General features: G+C 62.8%; 2 protein-coding genes across 3 annotated transcripts in view; both read left to right on the top strand.

Annotated features, from left to right (window-relative positions):
• Positions 1-342: 342 nt before the first annotated feature.
• Positions 343-4,848, top strand: SLC39A4 (solute carrier family 39 member 4). The gene is made up of 12 exons (XM_004265274.3): positions 343-611; positions 1,182-1,466; positions 1,945-2,140; positions 2,256-2,407; positions 2,498-2,669; positions 2,969-3,141; positions 3,311-3,448; positions 3,527-3,655; positions 3,832-3,886; positions 4,014-4,166; positions 4,315-4,502; positions 4,595-4,848. Exons 1-12 carry the CDS (start codon positions 372-374, stop codon positions 4,721-4,723), a joined length of 2,010 nt encoding a protein of 669 aa, XP_004265322.3. The 5' UTR covers positions 343-371; the 3' UTR covers positions 4,724-4,848.
• A 3,309-nt stretch (positions 4,849-8,157) lies between these two features.
• CPSF1 (cleavage and polyadenylation specific factor 1) overlaps positions 8,158-21,592 on the top strand; it is a 15,431-nt gene continuing 1,996 nt past the window's right edge. Inside the window, exons 1-29 of one of the 2 annotated variants that reach the window (XM_004265227.4) lie at positions 8,158-8,282; positions 8,363-8,521; positions 15,332-15,359; positions 15,452-15,594; positions 15,692-15,772; positions 15,895-16,046; positions 16,122-16,268; positions 16,406-16,545; positions 16,619-16,729; positions 16,812-16,905; positions 16,991-17,078; positions 17,150-17,272; positions 17,354-17,405; positions 17,489-17,583; positions 17,663-17,737; positions 17,819-17,899; positions 17,973-18,062; positions 18,279-18,389; positions 18,476-18,617; positions 18,703-18,881; positions 18,956-19,092; positions 19,175-19,349; positions 19,433-19,639; positions 19,708-19,797; positions 19,888-20,031; positions 20,115-20,267; positions 21,058-21,174; positions 21,272-21,362; positions 21,434-21,518. In XM_004265227.4, coding sequence (XP_004265275.1) covers positions 8,378-8,521; positions 15,332-15,359; positions 15,452-15,594; positions 15,692-15,772; positions 15,895-16,046; positions 16,122-16,268; positions 16,406-16,545; positions 16,619-16,729; positions 16,812-16,905; positions 16,991-17,078; positions 17,150-17,272; positions 17,354-17,405; positions 17,489-17,583; positions 17,663-17,737; positions 17,819-17,899; positions 17,973-18,062; positions 18,279-18,389; positions 18,476-18,617; positions 18,703-18,881; positions 18,956-19,092; positions 19,175-19,349; positions 19,433-19,639; positions 19,708-19,797; positions 19,888-20,031; positions 20,115-20,267; positions 21,058-21,174; positions 21,272-21,362; positions 21,434-21,518 — 3,275 coding nt within the window. In that variant the 5' untranslated portion in view covers positions 8,158-8,282; positions 8,363-8,377. Of the gene's footprint in view, positions 8,522-15,331; positions 15,360-15,451; positions 15,595-15,691; positions 15,773-15,894; positions 16,047-16,121; positions 16,269-16,405; positions 16,546-16,618; positions 16,730-16,811; positions 16,906-16,990; positions 17,079-17,149; positions 17,273-17,353; positions 17,406-17,488; positions 17,584-17,662; positions 17,738-17,818; positions 17,900-17,972; positions 18,063-18,278; positions 18,390-18,475; positions 18,618-18,702; positions 18,882-18,955; positions 19,093-19,174; positions 19,350-19,432; positions 19,640-19,707; positions 19,798-19,887; positions 20,032-20,114; positions 20,268-21,057; positions 21,175-21,271; positions 21,363-21,433; positions 21,519-21,592 lie in introns of both variants that reach the window. The other variant, XM_033419986.2, reaches the window with a different exon arrangement.

Genomic DNA, 21,592 nt, shown 5'->3' with positions numbered 1-21,592 from the left:
CTTGCTCGGCCCCCCAGTAAACCCGTCTCTGCTCCAGACTCCGACGTTTCGGTTTGTTTGGCCTCACTGTGTGTCGGGCACACAGACTTGCATTCGGTAACAAGATCCTTGCGGGAGCAGAGGGGGTGGCCGGGGGCCACAGCTCAGTGGGCCGCCCAGTTCAGCCCGGGCTCGCCCCCCGGGGGCAGCAGCACCTCGCTCGCTCGCTCGCTCGGGGAGGACCTGGAATGGTTAACCTGCGACACCTCCAGCAGCCAATCACAGGGCCCCGCAGGAAATGCCTGGAGAGCCTCGCTGGGGCGGGCGGGTCCCAGCCCAGCCCAGAGTCTGGCACCAGGCAGCCCACGGGGCCCGCAGCCACCCAGGCGACCATGGCCTCCCTGGAACTCAGAGCACCCGGGGGCCGCAGCTTGGCTGGCCCGGCCGGGCCCAAGCCGGGGCTGCTGCTGGCCTTGCTGGCTGTGCTGGCGTTGACCGGGACGGCGACCCCACCTGCCCGTCTGCTGACCCTGCTGTCCTCAGGCCGGGGTGTTCTGGATCGCAAGGCGCTGGGCAGCCTGTTAAATACACTAGCGGTCCGTGTGCATTGCGCCGACGGGCCGTGTGGAAAGGTAACGGCCCCACCCGACGGGTCCCCCGGCCCCAGCCCCAGCCCGCCGCTCCACCCCGAGGGCCGGCGGCAAAGGGCTCGGGCAAACTCCAGGAGGCGGGCCGAGTGCAGTGGCCTGGCGCTCGGGCGCTGCCTGCAGGCCCGAGCCCACCTTCCCCGACTCCGCATTCAGACCCACCTGCCCTCCCTGTTGGTGGGACGGTGGCGTGTAGGGACCCGCGGCTCCGGGACCCCAGGGCTGCCCCACCCCCACCCCATCAGCCCTCAGGCCAGCAAAGTGGCAGTGGTTCCAGGAAGAAACCACCCTGAGGTGGCGGGACCCCTGTGTGTACGTGTGTGTGTGTGTGTGGTGCGCGTATGTGTGTGTGTACGTATGCGCACGCGCCGTCCTGTCATGGGGGGGATGGTGGGGAGAGATGGTGGGGAGAGCACGTGAGTGAGCAGGTGATGGAGGGGTGTCGCTGTGAGAGGGACGGAGAGGATGGTCGTCCCTGTGTGAGGCCCCCGCAGGGAAGGGGGCGGCTCCTGGGCCACAGATACCTGGCCCCCGCCCACCTGTCTCTGCCCACAGTGCCTGTCTGTGGAAGACGCCCTGGCCCTGGGCAGGCCTGAGAAGCCAGGGCTCCACTCCGCTCAGGCCCTGGAGCCCAGGCACATCGCCCGCCTCAGCGCTGCTGCCGCCCTCTACCTCAGCAACCCGGAGGGCACCTGTGCGGATGTCCGGGCTGGCCGCTGGGCCTCCCGCGCCGACCAGCTCCTGGCCCTGCTCGAGAGCCCTGAGGCCCTGACCCCAGGCTTGACCAGGCTGCTGCAGAAGATTCAGGCCCAGGCCGCTGGCCGGCCCACTTCTGCGGAGGTGGGGGCCCGGGCGGGCTGGCCAGGGGTGGTGGGTGAAGAGGAGCCAGGAGGGATTGGGGGGAGGGGGACCCCTTAGGGGGTTGGGCCTCAACGCCTTTCTGGGCACTTGGGGGAGTCTGGGCTGGGGGAATCACAAATGGACGCTCCCCACTGAGTAGGGCAGGGCTGCAGGAGCCCCAGGAGGGGCCCTGACCCTGGACAGGGTCTGAGAAAGCTCCCGGGGCTACAGGGAGGAGCCCTGGGGGGAAGGTGGGGGCCTGGACCCACTGGGCCAGGAAGGGGGAGGCCTGTGGTACCAGGGAGGGGCCCCAAGCAGGGGAGGGGCCCAGCCCAGGTCTGAGGTGAACAAGAAGAAGTGGTGCTCCCAGGAAGCTGCTCCAGAGTCACTGGAGTCCAGGGGGCACCAGGGGCAATGACAGAGCTAGAGGCCAGGAAGTCCACACTGCCAGTGAGACTGAGGTCCAGCTCCTCCCCAGGCCTGTGTAGACCTGCCTCAGCTGTTGGAGGAAGCAGCGGGGGTGGGGTCTCCCGGCAGCCCCGGCCCAGTCCTGGCTGCCCTGCTGGACCACGTCAGGAGCGGGTCCTGCTTCCGAGCCCTGCCGACCCCTCAGTACTTCGTGGATTTCGTGTTCCGGCAGCACAGCAGCGAGAACCCCAACATCACACTGGCTGGTGAGGCCTGAGCTGGGCCACTGGGCAGGGAGTGCCCTGAACCCCAGCATCGGTGCCCCTGGGGAGTGCAGGGCTGGAGCCCACACAAACTTTGTCACTCTGTCCTCCCTGCCAGAGCTGGAGGCCTTGATGCAGCGCCTGGGGGTGGGCGGAGAGACCGAGACCCATGGTGACCACAGTGACCACGGTCATCGGGGAGAGGGGGCCAACCGCCAGGGCCCTGTGCCCCCTGCCACCCCCAACAGCAGCTCCAGCATGTGGGACACAGTGAGCAGTCCACGCGCCCTAGTCTTGGAGAGAGGTGGGGTCCCACCAGTCTGCTCAGGTCCCTGACCCCCAGGCCTGTCACCCCCCCAGGTATGCCTGAGTGCTGGAGATGTGATGGCTGTGTATGGGCTGTCTGAGCAGGCTGGGGTGACACCGGAGGCCTGGGCCCAGCTGAGCCCTGCCCTGCTCCAGCAGCAACTGAGTGGGGCCTGCAGCCCCCAGCCTGAGCAGCCCACCCAGGACCAGCTCAGTCAGGTGCAGAGTGAGTGCCCACCTCCCCAGCTGTGCCTGGCTGTGCCCAGGGGCCTGGCAGCATGGAGGAGGAACCGAAAAGGGAGGAGGAAGTGGCCGCTGGGTTTGGGAGGGGCGGGGAGAGCTGGGCCAGGGCTGGCGTAGAGGGGTAGCAGGGAATATGGGGGCCTGAAAGGGAAGAGGATGGGGTTTCGAGGCCGGAGGGCTAGCAGGAGCGGCCCTGGCGGGTCTTGCTCGCTCCTGGACCCCACCTGGACACCCTTCCCTGGGAAGCGGGGGGTGGGGGGCTGAGGCTGTGTCCCCCCCCAGGGTACCTATACGGCTCGCTGGCTACACTGCTCATCTGCCTCAGCTCCGTCTTCGGGCTCTTGCTGCTCACCTGCACCAAATGCAGCACTGCTACCCACTACATCATCCAGACCTTCCTGAGCATGGCTGTGGGCGCGCTCACAGGCGACGCCCTTCTGCACTTGATGCCTCAGGTTGGCCCCCAGCCCGCCAGGACCCTCCCTCCCCGACCAGGGACTCGCCTACCCAGAATTCCTTCCAGGCACACCCTCCTGGGACCCTTCCCTGACCCCTAACCCCTAGCTCCTTGTCTGGGGGGAGGAGGCCCTGGGGCAACTGGCCCAGCGCCCTCTGCCCCCCCAGGTGCTGGGGCTGCACTCGCATGATGGCGAAGGCCTTGGCTCACAGCCCACCTGGCGCCTCCTAGCTGCGCTGGGTGGTCTCTATGCCTTCTTCCTGTTCGAGAGCCTCTTCAACCTCTTGCTGCCCCTGGACCCGGAGGTCAGGTGCATGGGGGCTGGACGCGGTGTGGGGAGGAGGGGGGGAGGCATGGTGGACCCTGAGGCGCTGTCCCCGCAGGACCGAAAGGACGGGCCCTGCAGCCACGGCCACAGTCACGGCGGCCACAGCCATGGCGTGTCCCTGCAGCTAGCGCCGAGCGATCTCCGGCCTCCCAAGCAGCCCCACGAGGGCTCGCGCGCAGACCTGGTGAGCTGGCTCTTACCGGAAGTCCCTACCCCACGCGGAGCCCTGTCTGCACTCCCAGCCCCCACTCCGAGGCTTCTGCCCCTGGCCTGAGCTGAGGACCTAGCTCCGCGAGCCCCTCCTCACCTCCCCGCCCAGAGGCTCATCTACGCGGACCGCATCCCCCCCCCGCCCCACAGGTGGCGGAGGAGAGCCCCGAACTGCTGAGCCCGGAGCCCCGGAGACTGAGCCCAGGTGAGCCCTGAGGGAGGCCCCGGAAGCACTGGGTGCCAGGGGTTCGGTGCGCAGCACCGGCGCGGGGGGGGGGGCGGGGGCGAGGAGGTGCGAGGCAGATGCCCACCCACGCCGGCCGCGCCCGCAGAGTTGAGACTGCTGCCCTACATGATCACGCTGGGAGACGCCGTGCACAACTTCGCCGACGGTCTGGCCGTGGGCGCCGCCTTCTCCTCCTCCTGGAAGACGGGGCTGTCCACCTCGCTGGCCGTGTTCTGCCACGAGGTGCCGCACGAGCTGGGTGAGCCGCGAGGGGTTCCAGCGGGGCGGGGCCTGCCTGGGGTGCGGTTGGTTGGTTGGCGGGACAGTTGGGAGGGACTATCGGAGCGGGGCGAGGTCTGTAGGGGGTGGGCGGAGCTCTCGGCCTGACCCCGCCCCTCCCGCCCCAGGGGACTTCGCGGCCCTGCTGCACGCGGGGCTGTCGGTGCGCCTGGCGCTGCTGCTGAACTTGGCCTCGGGGCTCACGGCCTTCATCGGCCTCTACGTGGCGCTCGCGGTAGGCGTCGGCGAAGACGGCGAGACCTGGATCCTGGCGGTAGCCACTGGTCTCTTCCTCTACGTGGCGCTCTGCGACATGGTCAGCGCGGAGTGCGGGAGGGGACTGCAGTGGGCGGCAGCTGAGCAGGAGCTCTGAGCTGACTTCTGACCCAGGGCCCACCTCCTCCGCAGCTCCCGGCCATGCTGAACGTGCGGGACCGGCGGCCCTGGCTCCTCTTCCTGCTGCACAACGTGGGCCTGCTGGGCGGCTGGACCGTCCTGCTGCTGTTGTCGCTGTATGAGGATAATATCACACTCTGATAGCCTCTGCCCCAGTCTCAGGCCCTGACTCTGGCTCCTGGCCCTGCACTATCTCAGCCCCTTAGAAACCGCAGCCACCCGGAGAGCCCCAGTGCCCATCTTCAATAAAGACACTTGTGCTCGGAGCCCAGCCTGCTCACCTCGCTGGGAGGGAAGGGTCTCCCACCAAGAAAGGTCGACAGGTGGGGCAGTATCTCTCCCCATAGCAGTGCCTGGTGCCTGACGAGGAGCCAGTATAGCTGAGCTCAGGTACCTCCAAGTAGCCATCCTCAGTCCCCTCATCTGTAATGCATGGCAAGTGAAGCCAGAGAAATGGGCCAGGGTCTGAGGGCCGCAGGGAGGACCTGGGATCCAATCAGGAATCAAATTTGTTTGCTTGTAGCAGAAAAAACAAAACAAGCAGCAGCATTTACACAGGTGAGGGCTTGTTTCTCTCTCATGAAAAATGGGCCTGGAGATAATCAGACCAGGGTGTGTGGCAACGCTCCGTGAGGCCCGGGCCTCTACTGCTCTGCTCCACTGTCCTCAGCAGCAGTGTCCATCCTCAGAGTCCCCATGCGGTAGTTTCCTAGGGCTGTAGCACAGCCCACCACACACTGGGTGCTGTAGGACGTCCGAAATTTATTTTCTCCGAGTTCTGGAGGCAGAAGTCTGAAATCGAGGGGGCAGCAGGCTGTGCTCCTCTGAAGTCTCTAGGGAAGAATCTGTTATGTGAGCTTCTACTGGCTTCTTGTACTGGCAGCCCCATCACCCCTCCCACCCCCCAGCCTTGGACCATCCTCCAGCCCATCACTGTCCATTTCGAGCAGCGTTGAGCCACAACTTCCACTGACAGCCTCCCTAAATTTCCCATTGAAGAAGTGCGTCCACCAAGCAGGCCCACATCTGCTTTCCTGCTGGCAGCCCTACAACTTCCCAGTCCCTCCGCCCACCTTCTCCTCCTGTGTGACTGGAATGCAGCTGCATCCCGCCCGCTGCTACTCTCCCAGGACTGTGCTCCTTCAGTATCTCTGCCTCTCTCTGCACCGACCGCCTCTCTCCCACACACAAACTCTCATTCCTTTGTCAGGGCGCTTGCCACATGCCAGGCTCGAGTCTGAGGGCTCTGTGGCCACTGAGCTGTTTACCCATCACAGATGCCCTGCGCTGTGGGTGCCATGACTATGCCCATCTGACTTGGACGAGGAGAGTTAGTGTTCTGGCCACAACCCCACCTCTGCCCCTGCTCCCTCCTCTAGTACACCCTCAGCGTGGCTCTGGCTACAGTTTTTGTTATCTTTTTTTTTTTCCATGCTATCAGAACTTTATTAGGTGGAGTTTGGGCAAAAGAGAAAACCTCTGAAGCAGTCACCCACCTGGTTCAGGGCGACCGGAATAGAGGAGCCTTTGCTTGGAGACATGCTTTCACTGAGACAAAAGCATATCTTTGACTTTTTAAAAGGAGAGCTGACAGGCTGAATATCTCTGAGTGTGAATTCAGATTATTTTAAAATGGTCAGCCGGAGGAAGGCATGTCTCTGGGGTCAAGACCAGAACAGAAGCAGAAGTCCCTGCTCTGTATGGAGACAAACAGGTACCACTTTTATGTTGGGCAGGGGTGGGGGTGGGGCGGGGGCTATATCTCTGCTATTCCCAGATCAAGATTTGGAGGGAGGGAAACATGACAAATGACAAAAGGACCAGTTTCTCAAAAATCGAGGGATAGGGCATCCCTGGTGGCGCAGTGGTTGAGAGTCCACCTGCCGATGCAGGGGACATGGGTTCGTGTCCCGGTCCGGGAAGATCCCACGTGCCGCGGAGCGGCTGGGCCCGTGAGCCATGGCCGCTGAGCCTGCGCGTCTGGAGCCTGTGCTCCGCAACGGGAGAGGCCACAACAGTGAGAGGCCCGCGAACCGCAAAAAAAAAAAAAAAAAAAAAAAATCAAGGAATAAAGTAATTACACGAGGACGAAAACTCAAATAATGGTTTACAAGGGAGCGAGGTAAGTCGTGATTCTTCATTGGTACCTGACCCCAATACCCAAACTGCCTTAAACCAGCCTGCCAGGGGGCTATGTATTAATAGAAGGCCTGAAGGGAAAAGGGGAATAGGGGGCTTATTTTGCTATAGCAAGAAGGGGCTTGAGTGGGGAGAGTAGCAGCTGGCCCCCACTCCCCCAAGACTTCTATCACATCTACAAATACATATAAATACATTACATAAAATAGCAAGTCTGGGAGGCAGGCTCCCCACAAAGGCTCGGCTGACACAATTACACGTCGCAGGAATTCTAGGAAAGGGCGCGGGGCTCCTAGAGAAATGGGCTGCGGGTGTTCTCTCCTGCTCAGGGTAAGCTCTGCCCCAGCCTACCCCTCTTTTCAGGGTTCAGTTTTGTTATGACTTTTAAAGGGCTTTGCTGTGACTTAGGGGTCACACACCTGCCCAGGCATCCAAGTGACCCCTTTGTCCACCACTCAAGGGTCCAGATTTGAAGCCTTGTTGCTGAAATGAGCAAGTGAGCACATCTGGATGCAACATGAACACATATTCTATGCCATTTTCTCGGCTGTGACTATACTTTCTTGTTTTATTTCCTAAGATTCCGTTTCTTGGGACTTCCCTGGCGGTCCAGAGGTTAGGACTCCGCGCTCCCACTGCAGGGGGCCCGGGTTGATCCCTGGTCGGGGGACTAAGATCCCGCAAGCCGCGCGGGGGGGCCAAAAAAAAAAAATTCTGTTTCTAAATCCCAGACCTGTTCGCGGGTACCTAGGGCGAGTCCCTGCCAAGTGAGGAGAGGACTGCTTAGCTGTGCATGGTCCTGGCTCCAAGGCCCTTGAAGTGGGCAACTGTGCCAGGCCTCGGGAGGGAGCAGTGGGCAAGAGGCGCGAAAAGCGCCGTTCTGCGGGGAGGGGCTCGTAGAGGGGCCGGCGGGACCACCGGCAGCTACGCGACCGCCAGTGCCAGTCAGGGCCGTGCGTCGTGAGTACGCGTGTTTTGGAGGGGGTGGGGGGGGTCGCTCTGCGGGGGATCACTGAGCAGGGACGGGACACGGCATCTCCAGGAAGCTCTCCCTGGACTAGTCGGGCGTCCGCCACAGTAGCGGCACCTGCCGGGGCGTAATCTGGCGAGTGTTTATGTCCGGGGGTCCCTGCCCTCCCGGCCTCCACACTGCGAGGGCTCGTCTGGCTGAGCTGGGCTTCGGCACCCGGCAGGGCGCCTAAGACCTCGCCTCTTCCTGCGGGCGAGACCCTCAGCGGTGACCCCATTCTGAGGTCCTGGGGCGGGCAGGGCCCTGACCGGCGGCTCTGAGCCGCCTCAGCCCCCGTCCAGCTTCCAACCCGCTCCTGCGTTCGCCCGCAGTGGGACTCTGGATCTTGAGAGAGCTCGGTTTTCGGGGCTCCGGAGGCGGAGCCTCGAGGCCGCCCCAGACCACCAGGGGCCGCTGTGGCCCCCGCGGCAGCTGCGCCTTGGCGGCACTGCGCAAGCGCAGAAACACGGAACCTCGGCGCGCGGCTTCCGGGCCCTTCCGGACCCTGTTCGCTGCCGTACGGGTCCCCCGCCACCCGGCTCCAACTGCTAGGTGGGTGGCCGGCGGGCGGGCGGTCCTGGGGTCGTGCGTCGGCGGCCCGGCTCATCTTGTCGCCTTCCGGCCCTGTGCAGCCCGGGCTCGGCGCCATGTACGCCGTATACAAGCAGGCGCATCCGCCCACCGGCCTCGAGTTCTCGATGTATTGCAACTTTTTTAACAACAGCGAGCGCAACCTCGTGGTGGCCGGGACATCGCAGCTCTACGTGTACCGCCTCAACCGCGACGCCGAGGTAGGTAGGCCCGCTCCAGCCGCAGCGCCACGCGGGAGGGTTGCCCGGTACAGACGGAGAGGCAGGCCAGACGGGCCCCGTGGTTGGTTGTGTCCACAGCCTGTTCTCTTCGCTGCCACGTTCCTCCACCTCTTCCCACGCCTGGCGGGCTCAGAGGCCTGCCCTGCGCGTCTCATTTGCTCTTTAGTCTTTTTAGCAAATTACATGAACACCTGCTGTGTGCTAGGTGGTAGCGATGCAGTAGTGAACAAAACCTGCAAAAACTTGGGGCAGGAGGACACCCGCTGACCAAATGCACACGTGCGAACACACCTGTAGACACACTGCAGCCTGCAGAAGGGCAGCTGAGGAAATGGAGGAGAGAATGAGTGATCAGAGGAGCTTGTTTTAGGCAGAGTAGGAGTTTGTTGGGGGAAGAACTTTCCTGGTAAAGAGAACAAGGCTGGGTGTAGGTGTGGGTCGGAGGTCGGTAAAGTGTGATGAACCCATCAGTAGAGGAGATACAGGGGTGCTTTGGTTGCCGGAGGTGTGAGGTTTGGTCCAGGGGGCCTTCTTGCAGGAGGCGGCTTCTCATCTGTTCTTGAAGGGGGGGTAGGAGCCGGGAGTAAGAGCCAGGCGCAAGGATGGGGAGGGGGTAGGTTCCAGGCAGAAGGAAGGCCTGTGCGCAGGCCAGAAGTAATTGAGGGGGGGGAGGGGGGAGGGGTTGGACTGGGGTGCAGAGTGGAGGTGGGGTGGGAGGGGTTGTCGTCTGCGGGGCAGCAGGTGGACAGGGCCAGAGGGCAGCCAGGAGGACGCCACCTTACTGGGGACCTACCTCAGGACATGGGTGTTTGTTTTGTGTTAAACGTGTGTACCGTTGTACTAATTCACACGTGACAAAGCAAGTGAAATATACAAGGACGTGAGAGCTTTGCGACTGAATACGTGTCATTAAAAAATCTTAGTTTAAGCTTTTGCGATACAGCAGTTTTGAGGTCAGTACTTGGCTTTTGTCAAAATTTCAGTCAAAACTGAAAAAGAAATTTTGCAAATAAATATATATGGTTCCACACTGAACAGGAGGATCTTTGCTGTTACTAACTCTGAGACGGGTTTTCAGTCAACTTTCAGAGACAGGCTGGAAGTTTTTACATTGTTATGTGCTTTACAAACGGGTTCACAGCATCTTGGGAGGGGTCGGTGAGCGCTGCCTCAGAGCGCCGCCACCGGGGTGGCGCTCTGGTTCTGGCTGGGGGGGCGGACCACACGCTGCCAGCACGTCACATGCTGGAGGCGAAAGTGCCTGCGCCCCCAGCAGGATGGGATGGAGCCAGGCGTGGCCTAAAGCTCCCCTCCTTGGAGGTGAGATTTGAGTGCGCCAGGAGGGTGGTGTGGGGAGAAGAGCTTCCAGGCAGAGCCGAAGGTCCCAGGGCAGTAGGGGCCAGTGTTCCGGGACCAGCCCAGCGGCGGAGAGGGAGGGAGGAGTGAGCCGGTGAGAGCAGAGGGTCAGAGGGGTGACGGGCCGGGGGTGGGGCGTTGGCACCGCGGCCATCTGGGCCATTGTGGGAACTGAGTGGTGACTTGAGGCAGATGGGGAGTTAAGGTTTGGGCAGAGGAGCGAGCTGACCAGACGGTGTCTCCCAGGGTCGCTGTGGCCGCTGTGCGGAGGAGCAGCGGGTGCTAGAGGTGGCAGGAAGCGCCTGGGTCAGGACGGAGGGATGTGGGGTGGGCAGGGGAGAGGAGCCCAGGGCGATGCCGAGGCTCTTCAGGGTCGAGGCTTTGCCTGGGTCGGAATTTCGGTCTGAGCGCCTGCAGGGCACCTGCAGGGCAGAGTTGCGGCACCTGAGAAGGGAGAAGGCTGCAGGGAGGGCGTAGGGACTGGGGTCAGGAGCTCATTTTGGATATCGTAGGAGTTACTTGTTGCTGCATCACAAGGTGCCCCAAAGCTCAGCAGCGTGAAGCAGCGGGCACTGCCTCACAGGGTCTCGGGGTGGGACGCCGGGAGCGGCCCCGACAGGGTCTCTTGGGCTGCAGTGAGACGTCGGCTGGGGTCGCCGTCCTCTGAAGGCCCCACTGGGGTTGTGTTTTCTGCTTTCTTTCGAGGCATCGGTTCCTCACCGTGTGGCCTCTCCACAGGGCTGCGCACCACACACAGCCTCCCCGAGGACGACTCAGCCTGCCGGGTTGGAAGCCCCATGTCTTTTGTAACCTGATCTAGAAGTGGTCAGGGCCCCGTGGACCTCCCAGCGCAGGGAGCCGCTGGGGCCACCACAGGCACTTTGAGGTGCTCACTCCACAGCCGGAGTCGATGTCCAGGAAGGGTTGGGGTCTGCAGCCTGTGGGTGGTGTTTAGACGCGGTAGCAGCAGGTTGCGATCACCCCGAAGATGGCCCCTGGGGCGCTGCAGCATCAAGGGGTAGGACGAAGGGAAGAAGGCGTGGATGGGTCGGGAGCGGCTTGGTCAGGGAGGTGGCAGCCAAGCCAGAGAGTGTTCTGGCGGCCGAGGGAGGGCAGTGTTTGGGGACCTGATGCTGGGTCCCATGTTTCTGAGCCTCAGGTGGGTCCTGAGGCCCGGAGGCCCCTGGTGACCCCGACGAGGAAGTCTGGTGGCAGGCAGGGGTGCGGGCCAGTGAGGCCAAGAGCCTGGTGCAGGAGGAGGGTCAGTACCAGTGGACAGAGACAGCTCCCTGGGAGAGGTTTGCGCAAAGGGAAGAGAAGAAATGGAGCAGAAACTAGTAGGAAGAGCAGGACGTTTTAAGGGGAGTGAGACGGCACATTTTTCTCTGAAGGGAAGGAGCTGCCTGTGCAGGGCCCCCAGCACAGCCCACTCTCAGCCCACCAAGATCCAGGGGAGCTCGCACGCCTCTGAAGGGCTGTAAACGATTCCAAGAAGATCCTTGACCGACTAGATGCGGCTGCAAAGCCTGAATCAGATACTTGCTCCCGGCCCTTCATAGGAAAGTTTGCCTACTCTTACACCAGAGAGAGGAGTGTGTGGGAGCCGGAGATGCAGTGCGGGCTGGGTGGAGTCCTCGGGGGGGTGAGCGTGTTGGGGGTCAGCCTAGTCACTGCTGCGGGACAGCCCGCCCTGGAGCTTCAGACAGCGCTGTCGCCAGGGTGGCACACCTGTGGGCGGCCGGGAGCTTGGGTGGCACAGCAGGGACGGTGGGGACGCCTGGCCTCTGCTCTGTGAGCTCTGGGTCTTGTCTGGGTGACTTGAAGGGCACGTCTCTCCCCTTTCTCTCCACGTGGCTGGCTTGGTTTTCGTGGCAGGCGGCCTTGAGGTAGTTGAGCTTCTTACGTTGAGGGAAGCGGCCAGTCGTGGCCAGGGCCAGACCCTGGGGGCACAGCATCCCTTTTGTCACTGACGGCCCTTCAGAGCACCACCCCCAGCCCGGATTCAAGAGCGGGTGGGAAGCCCCCTCTGGAGGCTGTCTTCCGTCTGCTCCAAGGAATCAAGTGCGAGTGCAGGGGCTGCCGTGGTGACAGGAGGGAAGGAGAGAGTGGGGAGCAGATGGTGGGGGTGGGGCGTGTGCCTGGTCCCTCAGTCCTGGGGGAAGCAGACCCCAGGCAGCTGCGGGAGCAGCAGGTCTCGCTGCTTTGCAGGGCCGGGCAGCTGTGACCTTTGGGAGGAAAGAAAGTGGATAGCACTTCCTTGAAATTAAGCACAGTCTCAAGTAAATAGAAAATGTATCATGGATGGGAAGTCTCGATATTGTAGAGATGTCATACCTTCTTCAGATGAATCCAAAAACCTTGTCCTTTTTCTCAAAGTTGCCATAAGCTTTCTTGTAAGATTTCATAATCTTGATTCTGAGATTTACATGGAAGAGTCAAATCAAGAATGCGTAATTTTGTTTATTTTTAAGAATTTCTAAAAAAATTAATTTATATTTTATTTATTTATTTTTGGCCGTGTCGGGTCTTTGTTGCTGTGCGCGGGCTTTCTCTGGTTGCGGCGAGCCGGGGCTACTCTTCGTTGCCTGCGCGGGCTTCTCATTGCGGTGGCTTCTCTTGTTGTGGTGCACGGGCTCTAGGCACGCAGGCTCTGTAGTTGTGGCACACAGGCTCTAGAGCGCAGGCTCTGTAGTTGTGGCGCACGGGCTTAGTTGCTCCGCGGCATGTGGGATCTTCCCGGCCCAGGGCTCGACCCTGTGTCCCCTGCACTGGCAGGCGGACTCCCAACCACTGCGCCTCCAGGGAAGGCTGCATTATTTTCTAATTAGCTGATACCTTTGAGGCCGCAACAGGTCTCTGTGGTGTATTACAATCTGGCTCCACTGAGCTTCCCCAAACAACACGGAGTCCTTGTAACCCTTTATCCTCTTGACCCCCACGCTTTGTTCTGTCGTCACAGGTTTTGCCCCTGCGTAGGTTAGAAGCTCTGCAGAACATTATTGCTGTCGTTAGCACTTCGGTTTTACATAATTTCAGACCCAGAAAAGTTGCAAAAGCACAAAGATTTCCTGCGTGCACTCACCCAGAGTCCCAAAGGTGAACGTTGTGCCGTATCTCTGTCTTTTTTTCCTGGACCTGGAGGGTAAGTTGCAGGCAGGGACCCCATGGCTGCTAGAGGTCAGCATGTCACGTGTGTTCAGACAATACCAAAGTCTCTGCAGAACCACAGGCCAGTGGTCGGAACCGGGATGCCGGTGCTGGTGTGGTTCAGGCCTGGTCACACCTGGCCAGCGCGTCCTGTGGTGCTCCTTGGTACAGTCCCTGGGTGCTGCCGCAGGTGGCTCGGTGGGGTGAGCAGCCCGCCAGCTCTCCCACTGGGATGTTGGGACTTTGAGACGGTAAGTGCCGTCTTACTGCTCAGACCTTCCTCTTCCAGTTTCAGCAGCAGTGATTGTGTTTGTCAGCGTCCATGGTGATGGTGACGCGACTGTGGTGCTTTTCCTGACCCCACCCTCTCTGCTACCTTCTTGGTGGGCTCTCCTTTCTCCCTGTATTCATTCCTTTCTTTATAACACCACAGGCTCGTGGATTCTTATTCTATTCAGTAGGTTGTAGCCTTTTTTTCTCCTCTGGGGTCTTCAGCCTGAAGACCTTCCATTAGCAATTCTTGAAGAGTTTCTGCTGTCAGTGAACTTGTTCCACTTTTGTTTGTCTGCAAGTGTTTTTATTTCAACTTCCCTTTTTTTTTTTTTTTTGCGGTAAGCAGGCCTCTCCCTGTTGTGGCCTCTCCCGTTGCGGAGCACAGGCTCCGGACGCGCAGGCTCAGCGGCCATGACTCACGGGCCCAGCCGCTCCGCGGCATGTGGGATCTTCCCGGACCGGGGCACGAACCCGTGTCCCCTGCATCGGCAGGTGGACTCTCAACCACTGCGCCACCAGGGAAGCCCTCAACTTCCCTTTTGAGGGATATTTTCATTGGGTTTAGAATTCTAGGTTGACTTTTTTCTTTCATCACATTAAAGCACTGGCTTCTGTAGTTTCTGTTGAAAATCAGTTTGTTTTTTAAAATGTTTATTTATTTTGGCTGCACCGGGCCTTACTCGCGGCACGTGGGGTCTTCGTTGCGGCATGCGGTCTTTTTAGTTGTGGCACGTGTGTGGGATCTTAGTTCCCCGACCAGGGATCGAACCAGGGCCCCCTGCATTGGGAGTGTGGGGTCTTAACCACTGGACCACCAGGGAAGTCCCTGAATATGAGTTTGTATGAAGGTGTTGTCTCTTTCTGCCTCTGACTACTGTTACGATACTTGTCTTTGTCTTTGGTTTCCTGTCCTTCAACTGCGACGTGCTTTGCATTTACCCTCTGCTTCGGGACTCGCTGGCTGGCCTTGAATCTGTAGGCCGATGCTTCTTAGCGGAATATTTTTGGTCATTTCTTCAGTTATGGGTTCTGTCCTTTTCCTTCCTCCGTCGTCCTTCTGTGTTGCCAGTGGTGCGTTAGACCATTTGAGTATGTCCCTATGTCTCTTACAATGGATTTACGTTTTTACTCCGTGTCTTGCGTCTGTACAGAATCGCAGTTGGTCTCTGGGTCTTGACCTCATGTCTGGCGAGGGGAGAGGCTGTCCAGGCCCAGTCCTTATTTCACATTGTAGTTCACGTGCGACACTCGTTAATAGATTTACTGTGGATGACCTTTATTTGATTACGGAAGTTGTATTCTTGGGTTAGTAAGAATTTCTATCGTGAATGGCTCTAAATTTTATCAAATGCTTTTCATATCCATTGAAAACAATACATGATTTTTTCCTTAATTTTGAGACTTTGGTAGCTTGTAGCAATGGGCATTCTTGTGGTAAACTGACTTTGTATGCTTGGAATAGCAACTTGGTTGTGGTGTAGTATCCTTTCAAATGTCGCCAGGCTCACTTGGAGACACCCTCCTGCCCTGGGGAAGGTAGTCGGTAGGACACAGATGGGGCAAGGGCCATAGCCCTGTGTTGGGGTCACCGTCACGCCCAGTTCGGGCTCAGGGGTGCGCCCGGCATGTCAGCAGAGCCGGGGTTCCTTCTTCATAGCAATCACGAGTCATTGGCAGCTGGTGGCAGCCATGGCTGGGCCCAGGGTGAGTCTGGGGTGGGTTGGGGGTGCACAGAGAGTGCTGTCCATCCTTTGACCCTGAGCGTCCCGTGTCGGGACGGCTGCTGGGGAAGCTGGGTGGGGAGCTTCCTGAGGAGGAGCCCTGGGGCGGGCTGGGGACCCCAGATGCCAGTGTGAGTCTGTGGGCACGGCCGTATCCAGCAGTGTCTGGTCGCACGCTCCACTGTGGCGAGCCCCGTGGGGCTCCTGGCTGCAGGGCCGGCCTTGGGTGGTCTTCTCCTGTCCCTCCATGAGGTGGGCCCCTCACTGTCCTCCCTCCTTCTCCCTCCTACAGGTGCCGACCAAGAATGACAGGAGCGCAGGTGAGTGAGCGCAGGGTGGCTGCCTGGCCACGCACCTGGGGGTTGGCGGCTGGGGCACGCGGCCCAGATCCCTACCCACTGGCTCTCCGCAGAGGGGAAGGCCCACCGGGAGCACCGGGAAAAGCTGGAGCTGGTGGCTTCCTTCTCTTTCTTCGGCAACGTCATGTCCATGGCCAGCGTGCAGCTGGCGGGTGCCAAGAGGGATGCCCTGCTCCTGAGCTTCAAGGATGCCAAGGTGGGAGTGGGAAGCGGGGGGCGGGGGGGGCAGTGGGGGCGGGAGCCGGGCGGGGGGGCTGCGGTGGGCGGGCCCGATTCTGACCTGCCTCCCCCAGCTGTCGGTAGTGGAGTACGACCCGGGCACCCACGATCTCAAGACCCTGTCTCTGCACTACTTTGAGGAGCCTGAGCTGCGGGTAGGCCTAGCCCCGCCCCTGCCCCGCCCCACCCCTGCCCCGCCCCACCCCCTGCCTCGCCCCGCCCCCTGGCTCCCCGCGGGGTCCCCTGCCAGGGCCTGCCTGATGCCCCTCCCCTGCAGGACGGCTTTGTGCAGAACGTGCACACGCCGCGGGTGCGCGTGGACCCCGACGGGCGCTGCGCGGCCATGCTCATCTACGGCACGCGGCTGGTGGTCCTTCCCTTCCGCAGGGAGAGCCTGGCCGAGGAGCACGAGGGGCTCGTGGGTGAGGGGTGAGTGCCCGGGCAGGGGAGGCAAGGCGCTGCTGAGCCGGGGTTCCCTCCCCAGCTGAAGCCCTTTGCCCCCAGGCAGAGGTCCAGCTTCCTGCCCAGCTACATCATTGACGTGAGGGCCCTGGACGAGAAGCTTCTCAACATTGTCGACCTGCAGTTCCTGCACGGCTACTACGAGCCCACCCTGCTCATCCTGTTTGAGCCCAACCAGACCTGGCCTGGGTGAGGTCCTGCGCTGCTGTGGCCATGGCTGTGGCCCTGACCCGGGGAGAGGCCCGCCCCAGGGGAGGGAGGGAGGGAGGAGCCGGGCGAGTCTCTGTGGGGCGGGACTGGGGACTGACGCGCTGTCGTGGTCCCAGGCGGGTGGCTGTGCGGCAGGACACGTGCTCCATCGTGGCCATTTCGCTGAACATCACGCAGAAGGTCCACCCTGTCATCTGGTCCCTCACCAGCCTGCCTTTTGACTGCACCCAGGCCCTTGCCGTGCCCAAGCCCATAGGTGAGGTGGGGCTGCTTGGAGGGGGTGGGTATGGAGAGCGCTGGGCCCCACCCACCAGCGTGTCCACCTCCAGGCGGGGTGGTGGTCTTTGCTGTCAACTCGCTGCTGTACCTGAACCAGAGCGTCCCCCCCTACGGCGTGGCCCTCAACAGCCTCACCACCGGCACCACTGCCTTCCCCCTGCGTGAGTGTCGGGGTGCCGGGGCCGAGGGGTGTGGGGGGGGAGGGGCGGGAGGCTGCTGGGTCTGGCTGACTCCCCACCACAGGCACCCAGGAGGGCGTGCGGATCACCCTGGACTGTGCCCAGGCAGCCTTCATCTCCTACGACAAGATGGTCATCTCCCTCAAGGGCGGCGAGATGTGAGTCTCCCACTCCAGGGAGCCCCGTCCTCTCTGGCGGGTGGTGTGGGTCCCCCGCGCCAGCTCAGCGTGTCCCTCCCGGCAGCTACGTGCTGACGCTTATCACGGACGGCATGCGCAGCGTCCGCGCCTTCCACTTCGACAAGGCCGCCGCCAGCGTCCTCACCACTAGTGTGAGTGGGGTCTCGGGGGGGCGGCCCCGGGTCCGGACTGGGCCCCGCCCTCACCCCCGTCCTGCCTTCAGATGGTCACCATGGAGCCCGGATACCTGTTCCTTGGCTCTCGCCTGGGCAACTCCCTGCTCCTCAAGTACACGGAAAAGCTGCAGGAGCCCCCGGCCGGCACCGCCCGGGAGGTTGCCGACAAGGTGGGTGCGGGGACTGTGGGGACGCTGCCCTCCCATGCGGGGCGGCCTCGGGGGCTGCTCACCACCCCACCTGCCTCACAGGAGGAGCCGCCCTCCAAGAAGAAGCGCGTGGACGCCACAGCGGGCTGGTCAGGTGAGGGCCGTCAGGTGAGGGCCGAGGGCGGGGGCTGGACTGGGCAGCCAGGTGGGCTCAGGTGGCCTTTCCACATGCTGTAGGGGGCAAGTCAGTGCCGCAGGACGAGGTGGACGAGATTGAGGTGTACGGCAGCGAGGCCCAGTCAGGCACACAGCTGGCCACTTACTCCTTTGAGGTGAGCCTGGGCATAGAGGGGTCACCGCCTGCCGGCCCGCCTGCCCCGCCTGCCCGCCTGACCACTGCTGTGCCCGCAGGTGTGTGACAGCATCCTCAACATCGGACCCTGTGCCAACGCCGCCATGGGCGAGCCCGCCTTCCTTTCTGAAGAGGTGCCCGCTCGGGGGCGAGGTGGTGGGGGGCAGGCTGCGCAGCAGGGAGCTGCCGTCCTCACCCCCCTGCCCGCCATGCAGTTTCAGAACAGTCCCGAGCCAGACCTGGAGATCGTGGTGTGCTCCGGCTACGGGAAGAACGGGGCCCTGTCGGTGCTGCAGGTGTGTGGGGGGCAGGGGTGGCGCCTCCTGGCGGGCCCGGGTGCGCTTGCCAACACCCCTCGTGTCCTTCCAGAAGAGCATCCGGCCCCAGGTGGTGACAACCTTTGAGCTTCCTGGCTGCTATGACATGTGGACAGTCATCGCCCCTGTGCGGAAGGAGCAGGTAGGTGTGCCCCAGGTTGGCGAGGCCTGGGCGGTGCGGGGGCCCAGAGCTGCCGCCCACCTGGCCCGTGTGTGGGTGGCCCAGAGGCCGCCGGTCCCAGCACTGGCTCTGCCAATCTGCAGCTCAGGCGGGCTTGGCCACGGGCTTGCTCTGGCTCGGCGCTCTGGGCACCTGGGGCTGGGCGGTGGGATTCCTGCTCTCCGTCTGCCTTCACAGGAGGAGAGCACCAAGGGGGAGGGGGCGGAGCAGGAGCCCAGCGCCCCCGAAGCAGATGACGATGGGCGGAGACACGGGTTCCTTATCCTGAGCCGGGAAGACTCCACCATGGTGATGGGGCCCGCCCGGCAGCCTGGGGCGGGGGTGCCGCTGGTGGGGGCTGCACCTCACCCACCATCACCCACCGTCACCCACAGATCCTACAGACGGGGCAGGAGATCATGGAGCTGGACACCAGCGGCTTTGCCACACAGGGCCCCACAGTCTTTGCTGGCAACATCGGGGACAATCGCTACATCGTGCAAGTGTCGCCACTCGGCATCCGCCTGTTGGAAGGAGGTGGGCCGGGCCACACGGGCAGGCAGGATGGGGTCCAGGGCTAGTGCGTGCCGACTGCCCTTTGCTGACCAGCCTGTGTCCGCAGTGAACCAGCTGCACTTCATCCCCGTGGACCTGGGCTCCCCCATCGTGCAGTGCGCCGTGGCTGACCCCTACGTGGTCATCATGAGTGCCGAGGGCCATGTCACCATGTTCCTGCTCAAGAGTGACTCGTATGGGGGCCGCCACCACCGCCTGGCGCTGCACAAGCCCCCGCTGCACCACGTAGGCTCCCTCCTCCGTCCCTGGGGCCGGCTGACCCCCCCGCCCCCCCGCACTGAGCCCCCCTGTCCCCGCAGCAGTCCAAGGTGATTACGCTCTGCGTGTACCGGGACGTCAGCGGCCTGTTCACCACCGAGAGCCGCCTGGGCGGGGCCCGCGACGAGCTGGGCGGCCGCAGCGGCTCAGAGGCCGAGTGCCAGGGCTCAGAGACCAGGTGTGTGTGGGGCTGGGCTGCAGGCTGGGGCCGGGGTCCCTGGGGCAGGCTGCCCGTGACTGACGTGTCTGCTGGCCCCCAGCCCCACGGTGGATGACGAGGAGGAGATGCTTTACGGAGACTCGGGCTCCCTCTTCAGCCCCAGCAAGGAGGAGGCCCGCAGGAGCAGCCAGCCCCCCGCCGACCGGGACCCCACCCCCTTCCGGGCTGAGCCCACCCACTGGTGCCTGCTGGTGCGGGAGAACGGAACCATGGAGGTGCGTGGCGCCCCGTGTCCAGCGTGGCCCCTGTCCCCCGCTCGTGCCCCGCCCCGCCCAGCTAATTGCTGCTGTCCCCACAGATCTACCAGCTCCCCGACTGGCGGCTGGTGTTCCTGGTGAAGAACTTCCCTGTGGGGCAGCGGGTCCTGGTGGACAGCTCCTTTGGTCAGCCCACCACCCAGGGCGAGGCCCGGAAGGAGGAGGCCACGCGCCAGGGCGAGCTGCCCCTCGTCAAGGAGGTGCTGCTGGTGGCGCTGGGGAGCCGCCAGCGCAGGCCCTACTTGCTGGTGAGTGTGGCCCTGCCCGCCCCCGGGCTCTGCGCAGCCCCCGCCCCTGACGACCCGCCCGCCCCCAGGTGCACGTGGACCAGGAGCTGCTCGTGTACGAGGCCTTCCCCCACGACTCACAGCTCGGCCAGGGGAACCTCAAAGTTCGCTTCAAGAAGGTGCAGCGTCTGGGCTCTGCTGGGTGTGGGGAGGGTGTGGAGCAGGGGTGCGGGGAGGACGTGGCCCTCACGGCCGCGGCGCCCCCCCAGGTCCCGCACAGCATCAACTTCCGAGAGAAGAAGCCAAAGCCGTCCAAGAAGAAGGCCGAAGGCGGCAGCGCTGAGGAGGGTGCCGGGGCCCGAGGCCGTGTGGCGCGGTTCCGCTACTTTGAGGACATTTACGGCTACTCGGGGGTAGGCTGGCGGCTCCAAGGGAGCCTGGGCTGCGGCCGACAGGGCTCCGGCCCCAGCAGCCTCCTCACACTGCCTGCCCCCAGGTGTTCATCTGCGGCCCCTCGCCCCACTGGCTCCTGGTGACTGGCCGGGGGGCCCTGCGGCTGCACCCCATGGGCATCGATGGCCCCATCGACTCCTTCGCCCCATTCCACAACGTCAACTGCCCCCGCGGCTTCCTGTACTTCAACAGACAGGTAGGGAGGCCCCATGCGGCCCAGCCTGGCTCTCTGACGCTCGCCGATGCTGCCCAAGCAGGACCAGGTGCTGGGGCCCCAGAAAAGAGGCCCTCAGTGGCTCGGGATGGGGGCACCCTGGAATGGAGAGTCAGGGGGTGTCCAGAGGGTGGTGGGAGCCAAGGCCGAGTTGGGGAGGTTGGGACTGGAGGCTGTAGCCCACAAGGGCACCCGCCTGGGCAACCAGGGTCCAGTCACTGCTCTGCTGGCTTGGACCCCAGCTCTGCCCCTTAGAAGCTGTGTGACTGGGTGAGATGCTCACCCTCTCTGAACCTGAGTTTCCTTACCTGTCACCAAGGTGTCAGCACTCTGAGGACTCAGTGATGGTGACGTGGTAGGTGCTTTGTAGGTGCTGGTGCGCTTACAACTGTGGGCGGAGGAAACTGGCTCGGGGCCCCGGCAGGGCACCCGTGCTTGTTTGTGCAGACCCTGGCGTGGCCTGTGTGTGTGCCGCCCACCCTTTGCCTGCAGCCTCCAGCACCCCCTGAGCCTGGCTCTTCCCTTGTCCCGGCCCAGACCACAGCTGTGGCCAGTGTCCCAGCCCTGGGCGAGCTTGGCTGAAGGGATGGGAAGCCCACAAAGCACAGGACAGTGGGCCGTGGTCTCTCCAAGGCCTTGCCTGGACGCTGCGGTCTCTCGCCACCCATTCCAGCAGAGCTGAGGGCTGACCCAAGGGAGCCCTTGGAGGCCTGGGTTCATCGGCTTGGCCTTTGGGGTGTGCCAGCCCTCGCTAACTCCCTGCCCCACCCAGGGCGAGCTGAGGATCAGTGTCTTGCCTGCCTACCTGTCCTACGATGCCCCGTGGCCTGTCAGGAAGATCCCGCTGCGCTGCACGGCCCACTATGTGGCTTACCATGTGGAGTCCAAGGTCTGACACCGCCCCCCACCCCACCGCACCAGGGACCTTTGGGGCCTGGGGGCCTGGCCTCTGGCATGTGACACCCTCCCCGCCCTCCCCCCACCAGGTGTATGCTGTTGCCACCAGCACCAACACGCCGTGCACCCGCATCCCGCGCATGACGGGCGAGGAGAAGGAGTTTGAGACCATTGAGAGAGGTGCGAGGCGCCCCAGGCTGGGCCCGTTCTCGGGGCCACCCTCCCTGACTGTCACCCCTTTGTCCGTGCAGATGACCGTTACATCCATCCTCAGCAGGAGGCCTTCTCCATCCAGCTCATCTCCCCGGTCAGCTGGGAGGCCATCCCCAACGCCAGGTGAGGCTGGGCCCAGGTCGGGGCTGGTGGCTGGCCTGGGCAGCTGTCCCGGTCTGGGCTGTTGTCCCGACCTG

This window comes from Orcinus orca, chromosome 17 (genome assembly GCF_937001465.1).
Source record: "Orcinus orca chromosome 17, mOrcOrc1.1, whole genome shotgun sequence".
Taxonomy (NCBI): Eukaryota; Metazoa; Chordata; class Mammalia; order Artiodactyla; family Delphinidae; genus Orcinus; species Orcinus orca.
The sequence above is the reverse complement of the archived record's forward strand: the minus strand, read 5'-3'. Positions and strand labels throughout refer to the sequence as shown.

What these genes read in the sequence shown, in the direction of transcription:
- SLC39A4 (XM_004265274.3), top strand. Translation starts at nt 372, where the DNA reads ATGGCCTCCCTGGAACTCAGAGCACCCGGGGGCCGCAGCTTGGCTGGC. An exon ending in GCTCCAGCATGTGGGACACA is followed by an intron (nt 2,408 to 2,497) that starts GTGAGCAGTCCA and finishes TCACCCCCCCAG; the next exon opens with GTATGCCTGAGTGCTGGAGA. An exon ending in AGGGCTCGCGCGCAGACCTG is followed by an intron (nt 3,656 to 3,831) that starts GTGAGCTGGCTC and finishes CCCGCCCCACAG; the next exon opens with GTGGCGGAGGAGAGCCCCGA.